The sequence below is a fragment of the Salarias fasciatus genome, chromosome 6 (genome assembly GCF_902148845.1).
Source record: "Salarias fasciatus chromosome 6, fSalaFa1.1, whole genome shotgun sequence".
Taxonomy (NCBI): Eukaryota; Metazoa; Chordata; class Actinopteri; order Blenniiformes; family Blenniidae; genus Salarias; species Salarias fasciatus.
In genome coordinates this window covers 15,931,849-15,948,873 of record NC_043750.1, presented here as the reverse complement: position 1 = coordinate 15,948,873, position 17,025 = coordinate 15,931,849, and the positions used below count along the sequence as shown (strand labels likewise).

Genomic DNA, 17,025 nt, shown 5'->3' with positions numbered 1-17,025 from the left:
AAGGAAAACGCAGTGCGTGTGCGTGCGCGCGTGCGTTTGTGTGTGTGTGTTGGGGGGGGGGGGGGGGGGGGGGGGGGGGGGTGTAGACAGACGCAGTAGCAGACGTGCCCACTCCCGTCTCTCTCTCTCTCTCTCTCTCTCTCTCTCTCTCTCTCTCTCTCTCTCTCCTCTCACACACACTCTCGGGAGCAGCGCTTTGACGCACCACGCACAGTTGGATTATAGTATTGCGCGCTGCTTTTTCACAGTTTTTTCCTCCTCTTCCTCACACAAGCTGCGCTCCTCCTCACCGGCCGGCAATTGATACATTATCGGAATCAATACCCGCCGGCTGCGGTGACCTCTGCTGAGCTTTTGGAAGAACCAGAGCCGCCGCCGCTTCCTCGCCGGACGCGTGTTGTGAATTAATGACCGAGACAGCCTCACCTGGAGCGCGGCCGTGCGGCGCGCGATAAGTGTGTTTTTGTGTGTGGCAGAGTGAGTTGGTTCCTTTTTTTTTTTTCTTTTTCTTTTCTGTTCTATTTTTGGATCAAATCAAGGATCGGGGTCTTTCTCTGGTTGGGCTCCGTGCACACACACATACACACAGACACACACACACACACACACTTCCACGCAGAGACGCAGAAGGCACCGGGGGGATCTGGGCACCGCATGCCGGGGACATGTGGAAGTTTGCGCCGCTGTAGCGCAGCCTGAGAGTCTCTCCGCTGCCTCGTCGCCCTCCTCCCGTCCGCCTGCACGGGGGGGACCCGCGTCCCGCGCCCCGCGTCCCGCCGCACGCCGTCCGCCCAGCGCGAGGACCCCAATGTGAATCCACAGAGGGAGATTTCAGAGACGCACAATATTCCGCAGGGGGAGGACAGCCAGACGGAGGACGGCATCCCGTTGCGTGCAGAGTTTGGTGAGCTCCTCCGGGGGATTCCGGGGCTTTATCCCTTCACGCCCTTGTGGTCTCAGTATTTCGGAGGGTCTCACATTGGCCCCCCACTTGCCGCAGTGATGGTGGGAGCTCTGAGTCCCGCTGGCCCCGGCCGTCCCCAGCCGAGCGCGCTGGGGCCGCCGGTGGCCGCCGCGGTCCTGGTTCTGGTCCTGGTCCTGTCCGGCGGAGCGGACGGGCAGCCCTGCCCGACCCAGTGCTCGTGCACCGGGACCACCGTGGACTGTCACGGCCAGGGGCTGCGCAGCGTGCCCAGGAACATACCCCGCAACGCGGAGAGGCTGTGAGTACGCAACACCTCCGCAACATTTCTCTCTAAATGAATACATTACACAGGTGGAATAAAAAAAAAAGAAAAGATGATGCTGAATAACCTGCGCATCGACCTTGAGGTTTTGTATTCTATTAGTGTTCTCTAGAAGTTTAAAGAGTTTAAAATTGTGACACACACCTGGTGTGTTCTTTAATTGTGCTGCAGTTACTGTTTCAGGCAGTGTTCATGCTCACACAGTGATTTAAACTTTGGTTACATTTATATATCCAGTTCATTTTTAAACTGTGCCTGGAGCAGGTTAACACACTGCGCTCCCCATAGCGCAGAGCTGTAAATCACAATTTACATCTCACACTGCATCCGAGTGTCTATAAACGCCAAATGTAAATCATGGCTCGTTAGGGAAGTGATTAAGAAAAAGAAGCATTTCCTTTTGTTTGTGCATAACGTGAGGCCGATGGCAGAGCTGAACTTCAGGCTGCTGTGGTTGTGTTGGTGGTTTCGCACTGTTGCATTAGCACTGCCTCCGTAGACCACATCGGTTTGTCTGGAAACCAGCAAGTTAATCAAAAACGGATTTGGACAAGTGGGCTCTGAGTTAAACAGGCCGTATTTTATCAGTCAGAGACCCTTTGGAGAAATTAACGTTGGCCCAGTGTAGTGCAGCAGCCTCTGCTCCTCTCAGGTTCTCTGACACTCAAATGACAAGTCTGCATTGGCCACAGCTCACTAAGTTTTCACAAAAAAGTAAAAAATCCTCAGTGAATCTGCTCCCTAGCACAGTCTTTATCTTATTAAAGTATCATTTCTGATGCACTGACAACCCCTTCTTTAACATTGCCTGTCCAGGGATCTGAATGCAAACAACCTCACCAAAATCTCCAAGGCGGATTTTGCAGGACTCAGGCATCTGCGTGTGTTGTAAGTGGATTTTATTGATTTTCAGTCTCTCTCTCTCTCTCTCTCTCTCTCTCTTCCTCTCTCTCTCTCTTTCCTTGCAGTTGTGAATTGACAAATAATCACTAACATACAGCAATCCAATATTAAAAAAAAAAAAAACCTGAACATTTCCATCACTTGAAATCCCACAGCACAGACGTTACACTCTTTTCCGCCGTGCCGCTGCAGCCCGGCGGGCAGCATTGCTTCCAGTGGTGGGAAGAGCTGCTCTCATTCAGCCAGTTTGTGTCTAAACAGAACAGCGGCGGCACCTGTTAATGCCGTCGTGTTAATCTGCCACTGGAAGTGTCAGGAGGGGCTTATTTTAACCGCCGGGCCCCGGGGCCCATGTGCTGGAGTGATTAACGCGCTGGCGAGGAAGTGATGGAGGGCAGAAAGGGAAAGAGATAGCGGTCATTAGGTGTAACCGCCGAGGGAGGAATGCAGCTGCTGGAAGGGAAAGAAGGGAGGAAGGAGAGGAAAGCAGAGTCAAGTATGAACAGGTTTCTTTACCTGGGATGAATCCAGGTTAAGAGTTACCCTGCACCAGCAGTGGTGGGAGAGGGCTGTCCTGCCTGGAGTGTGTGTGTGTGTGTGTGAGTGTGTGTGTGCGCCCGCACCATTCAGAGGTTTTAAAGTGAATGGCGGGGAATAGACATTGCTGGAATTCCTCCAGAGATTATATCCTTAATTGGGTTGGTGTTTATAAACGTGTGTGTTTGTGTGCTTCAGTCTTCACTTTAGCAGTTTCCTGTGTATTACTCCAGAACACACACACTCTCAACAATTTGAGGTTTAGGTAAATCTTTTAACAACAGGTTAATTTACTGGCATGCGTGGACAATGAGAGGAGAGTTCTCAGCCTAATGTGAATGAATGTGTTTATTTTGATACTGTGCATTTATGAGGTGTGTAATTCTACATTTCATTTTATTTTTCATACATTTGAGTGATGAAGAAAATAGTTAGACAAATCAGAAAATCAACAGCTAGTTGAAATATGACATCTTATCATCTCTAAATGAGCAAATTGCACACTGGTTTATACAAATGTGTGTTTTTGTGTGTGTTGTGGCTCAGCTTGGTCAGCACAGGGATCCTGGTGGAGTTGTGCTAGTGTAAGTGAATGAGTAGTCACAGCTCTGTGCTTAGATAGAGAGTAAATTGGATGATAGATGAGTTGCTGTCCAACTGATGGGCGAGTTTTAAAGTCAATTCTGGGGCTCGATCGACCTGCTGCTGATTGTGTCTCCTCCTCTCTCTCTCTCCTTTCACCCACGCTGCTCCTATCTTTTCCATCTCTCCTCTCCTCTCCTCTCCAGTGTCACTCCCTCTGCCTCTCTCATGCCCTATCCCAGTGTTTGTCCTTGTCGTCCTCCTCTCTGTCTTATCTGTGGTCTCATCCACTGATCCATCGCCTCTTTTTTTGGCCTCTCATAGTTTCTTCACACAAATCACTCGCTCGGCTCTCGCGCACACCTCATGTGTCTCTCCATCGCTTCTTTTGCCCCCTGTTCGTCTGTTCTCTTTTCCCCCTCTGCACCTCTCGTGGTGTGACACTTTCTTGGTGTTTCTCTCTTGCAGGCAGTTAATGGAGAACAAAATCAGCACGATCGAGAGAGGAGCCTTCCAGGACCTGAAGGAGCTGGAGAGACTGTGAGTGGCAGTATTGTGTCAATGCAGATGTTTCCCCACCACCACCACCACCCTCTCAACCTTTATTAAGATGCATTTCGGGATGCCTATCCCTGAAAACTAGCGTGCACACTCATTTTCATGCTCTTCTAGAGATGCTCTGAGTCTTTGGAGTCTTCACTGTTTGGGTGAATATTATTCTTTAAAAAAAAAAAGAAAGATATTCCCTGGTTTCAGTGTTTGGTGGTAGCAGAGAGAGCGGTTTGAAGGTGCTGACACACTGCGCTGCAGGTTTCCTGCCTGTCACACGTTCCCAGTCTTCTGTGTCAGACAGAACAGTTTGACCGTGTTGGATTGTGTCTGGAATATTTACTGTGTTACTGTAAGCAGTTATTGCAAGTTGGAGGCAAAATGCTTGTCAATATGTGGCATTTCATGTAAAATGTATCAGGGAGTGTTGGATCATGGAGTGAGTTCAGTTTTCATTTTCTATCCAAATTGGGAAGTTCATTTGAGATGCTAAGAGAATTTCAGCAAATCTTTTTTACTTTTTCTTTTTTACCGCTTCTAATCAATACAAGGAAGATGATTTAGATGTCGAATCACGTGTCCCTGCAGGATTTCGTAACGTCTATGCCTATTAGCTGTGTGACCTTTCACCCCTTGTAGGGAAACAGGTGTTACATTTCCAAAATGATTTATTCAGCCTTATTCTTTAATTTGTCTGCCTCCCTCTATCCTAATCATCTTTTAACCCGACTCGATGCCTGCCAGAATCCGAGTCCAGAAGGGACATTTCTGAGATGGCGTCACGGGAATTTTTGAAGGCAGAACGGCCAGAGGTTGTCCCAACTCCGGCCAGGAATCACTGGCAGTCCGCGTCCGTCCCCGAGGCGGCGAGGGCATAATTAAGTCTTGGTGGTGTGTGAGAAAGAGAAAGACAGACGGGAGATGTGGACCCCTGACTGCTGCTACGCCTATTGTGCTGAGTGTCAACTTTGCATGATTGTGAGAACTGCTCATCTGAATGAATAAATGCAGACAAAATCTTTTTATTAGGAACACTGAGCTGAAGCGTCCCTTACAAAAGTTTACGTTTCAGTAGCTGCAGTTTGCCTGTGTAATTTGTTGTTGCTGAAATCAGATTTAAGATTAATTTGCAGCAGCAGCCGACTTCTTTTTAATTCATAAATCAGCTCTGTTGTAAATTCCTCCTTAATAAGGCTCAGCTTTACGTGGCGAGAGGGTTTAATTTATCCATATGGTTATTACTGAAGCTTAGTTCGATTATGTTGCGCTGTGAATGTGTTTTACTGAGAGCTGTTTGTAATTTACTAGCTGTCTTAAAAAAAAAAAAAAAAACAGTATGACATTGTACAAGCAAGTAAATTCAACACAGGCATCAATCAGTTCCAAAAAAGGAAGTCTGTGTCAGGTCCGGATGAGAAACATTGCAACCATAGATGGTTACAGTGAGTCTCCAGAAAATAAATGTAAGTCAGAGAAACGTCCAAGTAACGGAGACATGACTGTGAGCGTGTTTTTCATGTTTTTTTGTGTCTTGACTGACAGCAAGAATGCAGCAGACTCAGTGTGAGGAGACTTAACTGACAAGCTTTTAATTAAAGGCGTATAAAATCCCCTCCGCTGACACATGTTTACAAAAGCAGACTCACCTGCATGCGAACAGAGCCACACATGCCGGCACACACACGGCATTGAACTCAAATAAAGTAGCTAAGTGTTTCTGATTGCTGTTTTGGTCGGATTGTTCAGGCGTCGTCAGAACGAGGAGGATAAAGCATGCTGATTCCCCGGCAGCTCTCTTCACAGTCCTGTACGCCTGGTTTTTCTCTGCCTTTTGCTGCACTATAGCGGCTCTTTGTTGGGGAGCACTGTGGACCACTATAGGGAATCTGTTAGTGTTTCTCATGCAAGCAATGCTGGGCTCTTTCCAGCCAAGCCGTCCTGGGAATCCCTGCCCAGAGTTGTAGACAAAGAGGGTAAAATTTAACTGCGTATGGTCTGGATTTAACAGTAACCTTTAATAGTAATTACTCTCACTACAAAGACGGGGTACGAGCGGGTGGACCCCCTCTCTCATGCATACATATGAGGAAAACAGGCCTCTACACACACAGTTGCACTCTCAGAGTCGGCTAGTCTGCAGATGTAGTCGCAGATAAAGCCTTATAGCTGTTGTCAAATTATTCACTTTACTTACCCTTTGATATCAACATGTGATCCGTCCTCGCCGGAGTATTCAACTGTAATTCATCGTCTGTAGCGTGGCATGTTCACAAACACAAAGATGGAGTCAGTCATCAATGACCCCCCCCACCCCTCCACCCAACCCCCGAAGTTGCCAGACAAAGGCACGTCTCTGGATTCTGGGGTCCGGGGGGGCTCATTTCAAAGGCCTCGGTCCTCTTGAGGGCTGGAGGGGGGCCTGCTGGGCACCTCTGGCCGGAGGAGAGGGCTAAGCTGGGCTGACGGATCCACTGTGACTGCCCCCCACAGGGGGGGAAAACGGTTCCTCTTCTCAACCTTTTCTTTTTTCTTTTATTTTGTCTTTGCGACAGGCCCTGCAGGGCCGGGCAGGGCTGGGTCAGGTGTGGGGCAGTCGCCTCGGGGGGTGTGGAGGAGGGGGCAGCCGGTCAGAGGAGGTGTGCCAGAGATAGGCATGTCATAGCACACGTGCACATACCCAAACGCAGTGTGTATGCATGCACTTTCACTCACGCAGCGGCGCTCCGTCAGTACCGGTTTTATCTTGATTATTTTGGCCTTGGAACCCGCTCACGCCTTCTCTCCTGTTCCATCTCCTTCTGCTACCTCTCCACATATTTTTGCCCGGTGCTCGCCCGTCTGCTTCTTTCTGTCCATTGTCCCTTTGCATATACATCGGAATGTTATGCATTCCTTGCTCTTACACTGTGGCTGCAGAATAGGAAGGAGAGGAGCTCCTGATCCTCTTATCCTCAACCTGCATTTGACTGGTTTATTGCCCCGATCCAATCCAGTGAGTGGAGGAGATAGCATCCTCAGACTTGCAGAGAGAACAAAACAGTAATTACAGGTGCCGAGACAATGATTTCAAAGAACCGCGGTGAGATAATGAGGCTGTAATTGAGCGATCACCTAATCAAAGATCATTTTAATAGTGATGCATAGTTGTAAAAATGATCACAGGAAGTGAAATGCATCTATCAACAACCACAGACTGTGCAATCAAACCTCAAAAGAAATGACAGATGTTGTAATATGCAGACAGTCTGAATAGTAAAATATAATTACAGCAATGATCCTGGATAGTTTCATATGGATTTCAAAGAAAAGCCCTGGATTAACAGTAAATGATTAGCTCTAAAGCCTGTGAGTGATAACTTTGTTCTCACTGATCATTCCTGGGCATAGTTTCAATTTTTTTTTTTTTTTTTTTTTTTTTCATTTTTAAGGAGCAGCAGAGCTTGAAATTATCTGCACAGAGGAGACACGGAGCCATTTTTACCACAGCAGTTTTGTCCTAAAAGTCATTCAATATAGATTTTTTTTTTAAGTCTCTGCTCCAGCCTGTCTTTGTTATATTTGCAGGTAAACACTGGTTTAAGCAATATTTACTGGAAAACTGCTGATTGTATCAGATTTTTTTGGGGGGGGTGATAAATGATGAATATACAAGTCCAATGATAAGGCTGAATTTCTGTATTTTGTGTGTTAAGGCTGAGATGTTATCATAAATTAGTGTTTAAATAACACATCAGATGTGTGATGGATGACGGGACCTCAGATGCACTACCTATGAACCGAAAACATGAACTGTTGTGTTGAACCACTCATAGAAGTGTGTAAACAGTACTGCTGGGCAGTTTGAAGTGGTTTTTCGATCAGATATAAATGTCCTGTAACTTTCAGTAACAACAGTGGTGTGTTTATGTTCACATGCGCATTTTTTACACGTGATGTAACGTTAATATTGGTTGATAAGGCAATACCTGGTTTCCATGGTAGTTTGTGAGTTTCTAAAGTAGTGAAGTGTGTGTGTGTGTGTGTGTGTGTGTGTGCGTGTAGACTGATTTGGCATACTGGACATATTTTGGTGTGTGTGTGTTTACTGTGCGGTGTATTGCCCTCTAGCATCTGTTTATGACTGCAGGGATTATCGCCACGCTGCAGTGTGACATTAGTTCGCTGGGAGTGACTCTCATACCTCCCACTCCCGGCTCCTCAGTCCTGAATCACTTTTAGCATGACTTTGAATGACTGAAAACATGACTGCAAAAAAAAAAAAAAAACTCTCACCGTTTACAGTGCATGCACATGCACACACACTCACACACACCCCACAGATAAAGTTGCATTAATTTTGGTCTTGACACAAAGACTGCAGCTATAAATTCTCTGGTATGTGGCTCTGATTCATGTTACACACATTTGTTTTTTTGCACCTAAACATTAGTTAATAATAGAAATAAAAGCCCCGAATGACAACAGGTGAGTGGATTATTGGAGGCAGAAGCCTTTAAAGAAACTAGATGTGTGAAGTGAAGCATCTCATGTGACTGAGAGGAGAGGAACGGAAATTATTCCACACTGATAACAATCCTACTGTACAGCTCAAGATGAAGTTTAAACATCTGTCTAATACACAATAAGATACCAAACTACAACCAAACTGTAAATTTAAACAGCTAAAGAATGCAATTATTTTTCCAGTCTGTCTTGTTTTCCCACTAAAACATAAAAAAGGCAGATATTAATCCTGAGACGTTTCACTAATTCATGGAAAATATTTTTTATGATTTGAGGTTTGATGGCCGCGACACATCTCAGATTAGCTGGAACGGGTTCAACCAAAGCCTTGCAGAGTAATTGGCACTTGTTGAAAATAACTGGAGGAGCAATTGACAACTGATTAGGCTAATTGGCTCCAGGTCAGTGACATGACTGGAAATGAAAGAGGATTGTCAAAAAGGCACCGGTTCTCAGAGGAACTGAGATTTAAAAAAAAAAAAATAGAAAGACAAACTGCTTCAAAACATTTTCAGGACTCCTCGTGCGTCCAGAAATGCTTCCAGAATTCAGTCTGTGGACGTAATTCAGTGTTTGATTAGCAAATACGAGTTCAGTCTATTTCACGAGAAGACAAAGCTTCATTTGAATACAAATCTGAAACACTAAGGACGCCTTGTGATCTAAGGTCATTTAAAATGATCTGAGGCAGATTCCATACTGTTACTTCAGTATAATTAAAAACACTTAAATAAAGCTCCCAAAAATGTCACTTCATCATGGCAGTAATTAAGTGACAGAAGGATTTGTAATTCATGACTTTCACCCCTGGTGGTCGTTATCGAAGCAGGCTGATATAATCAAAACATCAGTGTCGACCTTATCTAATATAGAAATCTGCATTGAGGCACATCTGGCAAATCCTCACATGAGAGGATTTTTTTTTTCTTTCTGTTTTCTTTGATGAAGATTATTAAGCTGTTAAACTGAAAGTCTGTGTCATAAATTGGCGACTAAAACAATCAGCACATTTGTCGGTAATGAAAATAATTGTTGGTTTCAGCTCTTGTGGTTTTCAAGAAGCTTCTTCACTGGATTCGCAGTTCCCCATCACTGGTTGTATGATTGTCTGTGCTAGATGTAATATTCATGTTTTAATCAGACACAGAGGTTAACAGAAAAGTAACTTGCACAGAATATGAAACAAAAAATTAGAGCGTTTTTAACTGAACGCTGACTTGACCTCTGTGAACCAGTGAACTGTGCATGAGTGATGAGTCCTCCATCATTTTAATCTGAATATTCACCTGATACAGGCTCGGCATAATCATTGATCGCTTAATCAGGCTTAATACTTTAATTATCAAATTAATAGGGTGCATTTAAATTCACTGATACCTCAGAGGTGCGATGTAGCAAACCGAATTTAATCTCTGTGCCTTAACTTCATTTTCTGAGACTCCCAGTCTGACGGCATCGCGTCTATTTTCAGAGGATGAGCTCATGCCGCCGCTCCGGCGTTGTTCCTCCTCCCCACCTCCAGCACTCGTCCTCTCCGGGGACGTCTAGCCCACTAACGGGTGCTCATGGCTGGGCAGGGCCTGCAGGGGGAGTGGGCCCCTCTGCGGGACCATGTGGGGCTCTTAGCTGCCACAGCCAGCGCTAACGGAAGAGGAGTGAATTATTTAGACACATCATTTCTGTGGGACGTTAAATATTTAAGCCACCTCTGATGTAACCGTGGAGTGTGAATGTGTCTGCCTGTGCGCATGCATGTTCATATATTTGTGCACTTGCGGCTAAAAGACAGACACAGAAGGGGTGACGTTATTCCAGGAGAGGCCGAGGCGGCCTGTAGTGATGAAAGAGGACGACCAAGAGGGGTTTTTTTTTGAATGGTGTGACGATTTTGTAAAAAAAAGAAAAAACTATATATATATATATATATATATATATATATATATATATATATATATATACACAAATGAAATAATGTGAGGAACTTCTGTACTTTTATTATTAGTTTGAATTCATTCTTGCTTCTCCTCTGTTTGCTTTAAATCAGTGTTAAAGTGGAATTTGAATCTGTGTGTGTGTGTCTGTGTGTGTGTGTGTGTGTGTGTGTGTGTCTGTGTGTCTGTGTGTGTGTCAGGGTTAAACTGTTTCAGCAGCCCGTCTCTTATTGTGCGATTCTGTTTCCTCGTCCGCCTCTGGTCACACCGACACACAACCGCACACACACCGAGTCACACACGCACACAAACCTCTTCACTCCACTCAGCCAGGGTTAAATGATCGCACCCAGATTATTAAACTCACCCGAGCTCTCGCAACCCCTCTGTGTGTGTGTGTGTGTGTGTGTGTGTGTGTGTGTGTGTGTGTGTGTGTGTGTGTGTGTGTGTGTGTGTGTGTGTGTGTGATGATGGGTTGTTGTGAGTTCTTCCACTGTGAGGGCCTTGTTTACTCAGTGGGGTCCTTTTCACACATTCGGTAGCCCGGCCAGACTGCCTGTTTGTTTTTCCCACATCGTCTCCTCTCCTAAGTCTTTGTGGTAAAAATGCCCCCCCCGACTCCCGCCCCCCGCCCCCTCCACCGCCTCCTCCATCCCCACCATCGCCCGCTCCGTCGAACCCCTTCCCGTGCCCTCCACCCCCCCCCGCATTCCCTTCATCCTCCTCGAGTTCACTGTTTGTCTGGCAGCCGTGCTGTACCCCTTTAAATCATGGATAACCTACAGACTTCATGTGTTTTTATTATTTTTGAGGTATTCATTCCCTAACGTACATGTGTGTATTTGCTGTGTCTCCATTAATCTCCCTGTTATTTCGTATTTCCTCCAAGTGAGCTCAAGTTGTGTTACAAAAACAGAATAATGTGCTTTAATATGATGATCTATAAACACAAACCTGACGTGAAAATGTTAATTACAAACACATGTAACCACTTTAGCCACGCTGTTTGGAAGCAGTGAGCTTATTCCTTTATTTATGCTGTGTTTTTACAGGCGCCTGAATCGGAATAATCTGGCCGTCTTTCCAGAGCTGCTGTTCCTGGGAACAACAAAGCTTTACAGACTGTAAGTTAAGGTTTTTATTTATCTTTTCCTCCCATGCTCCCAGTTCCCTGTTAGCTCAAGAAAAGGGAAAAAAAAAAGTTTTATGATGTTTTGCGAAGCTGAAAAAGCTTGTAAAGTGTATTGATTTTGATTCGAAATGGCGTGGAGAACCGCTATAGATGATGTAAAGCGGAGAAAAAATAGCTGCTTTCCGGTCTGACACAGCATTCGTGTTTCACTTGGATGGAGAGTGAGAGGAGTGAGAGAACAGATTTTACATGGTTCTCTCTGTAGAAGCCAGTTCAGTAGCTAATGGAGATTAGCACTCCAACAGCTGCTGCCCACTGGGAGAGGTGTGTGTGAGTGTGTGTGTGTGTGTGTGTGTGTGTGAGAGAGAGAGAGAGAGCATGGCAGACCAGGAGAGGTAGGAGCAGTGAATTGTAGAGACAGGTTTCTCTTCTGAAGTTACGTGTTGTGTTTCACAGGCAGAAAACAGTTTTAGTTACAGAACATAAATGTTCCATTTTTTGCGTTGCGAACTGCTGTTTGTTGTCACCGGGCGCCTTCCGCTCTTCCCTCACGGCCCAGTCGCTCGCTCTGCAAACCCCGGCTATAGATTTCCAGTCCTGCAGGGCTGGGCTGCGCTGCTCCTCAGGCTGTGGGAACGAACTTCCCGTCACGGTCATTTGCGGTCTGGAGGAATAATTATGGTTGCATATATTTATACGTGTGGCTGAATATATTTATCTGAGACAATATTGAAATGCTCAGATGATTCACAGAGTGTGTGAAAGTTGTTTATGTTCTGTGGCCACTACGGCGGTCGGCTGAGCCTGACCCGTCGTGTCTGAGGGTGTGTGTGTGTCTTGCGAGTGCGCCCGCGTTGCTGCGAGTGTGTGTTTGTGTGTTCCTCAAGGCCGGGAGTTGGCATTTTGCTCAGCGTGTGGGCCGGGGTAAAAATACAACTGGGATATATCGCTCTGTGCTCAGCTTGCTGCAGACAAGCCGCCTCACTGTGTTGTTTGTGTAAAGCCCGGGGTCTCCAGGCGGACGCGTTTCGTTTCGAGGGTCTCCTCGCCGGCGGCACATCCTCTCTGAACAGCCACAGTTTATTCAGCAAAACGTCGTTTTTTTGTTCTATGTTTAACTCTCCCGAAACACACTCTAAAACCAACAGAGAGCAGAGAGAAAACCCAAACCTAAACAGCAGTTGAGCTCAGATTGGTCAAACGTATGGAAGCCATTCAGCAGGAAAACAGGCCCACAGCTTTTAAGACTGTTTGTGTAACACTGAATCTCGCTTCCTTCAGTGTATTTTTAATTTTTTGAAAATCACAGCAGGAGCTCCATGAGAACGTCTGACGTAGAATCTTGTTAAGTTTCACATTGAGGGCTGTAGGTTGTTCCTAACTCGACCCGCTTTGCTTCTTGCGACAGCGCTTCTATAAATGAACACTTGCTCAACCTGCTATTATGAAAATTATGTTTTCACTTTTTTACGGACGCCTGGAAAATCTGTGTATGTTTGTGCAAACTTATTGTATGTGTTTAACCTTTGCTCCGCAAAGTGGTTTAGGGCTTTCAGGGCTAAATTAAAGTAGTCTGAGGTCAGATGTGCTGCATGTATTTGAACTGCTGGATCGTTTCTTCGAATGCGTGTTCGAATGCATGTTTTCCAGAAAGATGTACCTGCTACTGGAACTCTGACGTTGGACAAGCAGAACTCTCACGCTTGCTGTTGCTGTTGCACGTTGGTTTTTTTTTTTTTTTCTGATTTAAAGATGACGTACTATATCATTTTTCATTGACAGTTCCAAAAAAAACATTTTTTCATTGTATTGATCCTCCACATTTTACACTTCTTTGTGAAAGCCCACTTTCTGAAAACGTCTCTCTTCTATTAGCAGCCAAAAAACTGCATCCTGTAGTTTGATTCCAGCTTCATCGTCTTTCTTCCTCCTGTTGTGTCTGAGCTAGAGTGCTACAAGTACATCTTGGAATAAACCTGAAACAAATCAAATATTCGCTGTAATCTCAGGCCTGAAGAAGCTATCATTCTACAGTAGAGACACAGAAATGACTTATTTAATTAATCTGTAACTTTCAAAGATCACATCCTCACAGACCATTTTAACTCCGCTTGATTTCTGAAAGTGTGTCAGAAAGGAGGAAATTATCTGGTAAGTGTTCGTGGTTACTTTAGAGATATATCTGATGCTTTTAGTTCCTCCTAATAATAATTTTTCACACAATCAAGCACATCGACTATTCAAACCAGACCACAGTTTGTTCACTTATGTGTTGAATCCTATTCAGCTAAAAATCCTCCCCACTCTTTGAAATCCAGACTAGTTTGATTTATCAGTGACTAGAAATGCATTCTGTAACTCTAAAATAATTCTGTGACTCATATTTTCCCTCATCGATTTTACCAGTGAGTAAGTTTAAGTACTAATAAGGGTTTAATTAATTAGTTATCCAAAAGTTAATGGAGCTGTACCTTTGGTCTCGTCTAGAAAACAACAAAAAAAAAAAAGTGATTTTTATGGTCATTTTTATCCTGTAAATGACGACAGTTCAGTCCGTTGTGTATGAACAAACCTGAAATGCCCTACATGGAGCGTTTACAGCAGCAGTGAAGATTTGGTTGTAATTCACAGTCTCAAACAGAGTTCATGTTTCCTGTAAGTTGTGAAAGACGACCTGGTCAGTATTAGTTTTTAAAAAAAGAACACTTGTGTTTCCATAATCATAGTGTGTGAGCACGAAGGTTCCTCGACATCAGGCGAACATGCACGATTCGATCGTTTTGCTGTGTTGCAATAACAGTATGATTTCAGATAAATACAAACCATGATGTCTTTCTGCTGTAAAATTGTTCTAACAAATAACAGCGGATAATTTTCTCCTGCCTCTGATTCAGCACCAGCTGTGACTGGAACATTTTTTGTTAAAAAAAAAAAAAAAAAAAAAGTTTTTTTTCTTCACATTCATTGCTGCAGTTTCCACAGCAGGTTTTGAGATGCACAGCTGTTTGTTGACTTTGTTGTTTTTAGTCGTTTCTCTTTATTGTAGCTCCCCTGATCCTTGGATTAACAGCTTTATTTCATAAATGGCATTTCTTTTAAAAATCAGTTTATTGCCGTTCATCATATTTGAAAGTCCATCCTTTTTGAATGTGCAGTGAAAGAATGTACAGAGCATAAAGCATAATCTATCACACTTTTGCTTTCTGTAAATTTGCTCACACTGTTATGGCCATAACAAGAAATTGTGCAGGCCTGTTGAGCACAGAGTTACTGTTTGATTTTTAGTGCGTCTGACAGCGATATGTGGCGCACAAACACGAAAAAGACAGCTGTAAATGTGAGCTCCTATAAAAACCTCTGCCTGATCGTCAACATTCCCATTTAAAACACCTGTGTCCGCACCTCTCCCCTCTTCCTCCATCACACACGCGCACACACACACACACACACACACACTTACAGCCTCCCCCAGCACTCCAGGGCCCAGACTCGATTAGGTTACGTAGCCGCGCACATCTGGAGACACCATGTGGCGGGCATATCCCCAAAAAGCTATCCGTCTCCCTCAGTGTCGATCTCTAACACACACAGCCCTTCTGCTCCCCTCAGCCCCTATTGTTGATCGCAGCGCCCATGCCGCAGTAATACCGAGGGCCACAGCTGTGGCTGTTTGTTCTGAGACAGAGAAGAGAGCAACGAGACACTTTGAACAGTGGATCAAACAGAGCCAGTTCATTAGAAGGACTCTGTAAAGCAAGATGAGCTAGTAAAGTCTCCCTGCGCTGGATCGACACCAGGAGCTTTCTTCAACAGAGTTTTGTGCCCTGAGATCAAAACACACACAATGTCGCACACATATTTAGACTCTGACAGGGATGTGAGCGGGGTTACGTGGAGTTTAGTGATCTTTTTCCTCACAGAAACAAATGGAAAACATCAATAAAGCAGAAAAATGCTATGGACAGTTTTTACACACTGACAAATAATTCAGGAAATGCTGTATTCTTTTTCTCTTACCGACCCCTTCTCCACTGATTGTTCACTACTGTTATACAGATAGGATGTGTATTTTACCTTGTTCACAAAATATTGTGGTTATGTCAATACTGTTTCAGCCAATCTTAATGTGAGAACAAATTTCCCCCAGTCAGTAAGAAAAAAAGCACATTTCATTTGGTTACAAAGGGACGTTTTACATCTTCATTTTAGAGTTCATAAAGATTTCAAATATTCAATCAGAAGGGACGATAAACTGGTCTGGCTTGGATTTAAAGAGTTGCAGATAAATCAACAGAAGCACATGTTTGGCAGAACTGAAGCACGTTAGTAACTCGCTGAGATCACTGTCATCAGATAACTTATGACCAAAAAATCTCATCAGATGCCACAGTATTTACATGTCGCCAAAAAGACTTGATCAACTTTTTTATCCTCAAGCTAGATTTTGCTGAACGGTACTGAAAACATTACAGGCCTCTTATTCTCCTCTCTCCACATTGTTCTCCTATCAGATGCTCCATCCAGAGGTACATTAATGTTGGATCTGTGTAACTCTACTACTGTGCTGGTAGTACCACTGTTCTTGAGCCTGCATTCTCCTTCTCTTTTCCTTTTCATCACTATTTATCTTTTTTTTTTTTTTTTTTTTTGGGAAATGCTATTTGGGAACAATGTACAGTCTTTGTGTTTCACTGGAGGTACACACAAATGCAATGCATTAGTTTTGCCCCCTTTTCTGTGCCAGCTCTCTCTCTCTCTCTCTCTCTCTCTCTCTCTCTCTCTCTCTCTCTCTCTCTCTCTCTCTCTCTCTCTCTCTCTCTCTCTCGCCTCCATCTTTGCTGGACAGAAATCAGTAGGGAGATGAAAGAGGAAGAGATGAAAGAGGGGTTGATGAAGGGATGGGGTGATGGGAGGATAGGAGAATGGGTCACTGCTTCCACCGTTAAAAAACGCTGTTTGTGCTCAGGCATAAGAACATACGTGGCATGTGTTCATGTGTTCATGTGTTCGTGCATGCGCTCTTTTCCAACTTGGTCACTTTTGGCCAAAGTCTCTCACGAGCAGCTTTGCAGGTCGCTGTCTCGGTGCGAGGGATTTTTATGTGGGCTTTTAATGCGGTGATTAAAAACAGCAGAACATGAAGTGAGCAATAAGGAATGATGAGGCAGGATTTCTTCCTTTAATGTATTAAAAACAAATAGTGGCACCAGTCCTTTAGTCATGTGCTCGAAGAATATTACTCACACCCGTCCGTCATCAAACAACAACGATGTGAAAAATGTGGTTGGGAGATTGAAAATGTGTTTTTTATTCATAAATTATTGCCACTTCTTCAGATTTTTCTATAAGAACTTAAAGTAAAGCTTACACTCGTTTGCTCACTGCTGTTACAGAAATAGTAGAAATAATTTCCTATGATATTAAAAGTCCTGATACTCATGAACTGGTTGCTTCTGCTGACATTTTTCTCCATGAGGATCGGCAAAGTGTGACGACTGTTTTGCATTTATTTAATTAGTTGTAAACATATGCATTCAAACAGCTCCGTGACTCAAAGCTGGATGAGAAAGAGTTGCTGAATTTAAGGCTCCTCAGAGAGAGATCAAGGCAACAAGATCAGATTCAGTGGTTGAACGTGTGA

At 44.3% G+C, this 17,025-nt stretch overlaps 1 protein-coding gene across 4 annotated transcripts in view; it reads left to right on the top strand.

Annotated features, from left to right (window-relative positions):
- Positions 1-575: 575 nt before the first annotated feature.
- Positions 576-17,025, top strand: part of slit2 (slit homolog 2 (Drosophila)) — a 91,352-nt gene continuing 74,902 nt past the window's right edge. For 3 of the 4 annotated variants that reach the window (XM_030093260.1, XM_030093258.1, XM_030093259.1), the window contains exons 1-4: positions 577-1,223; positions 2,064-2,135; positions 3,738-3,809; positions 11,305-11,376. In XM_030093260.1, coding sequence (XP_029949120.1) covers positions 1,003-1,223; positions 2,064-2,135; positions 3,738-3,809; positions 11,305-11,376 — 437 coding nt within the window. In that variant the 5' untranslated portion in view covers positions 577-1,002. Of the gene's footprint in view, positions 1,224-2,063; positions 2,136-3,737; positions 3,810-11,304; positions 11,377-17,025 lie in introns of all 4 variants that reach the window. The other variant, XM_030093261.1, reaches the window with a different exon arrangement.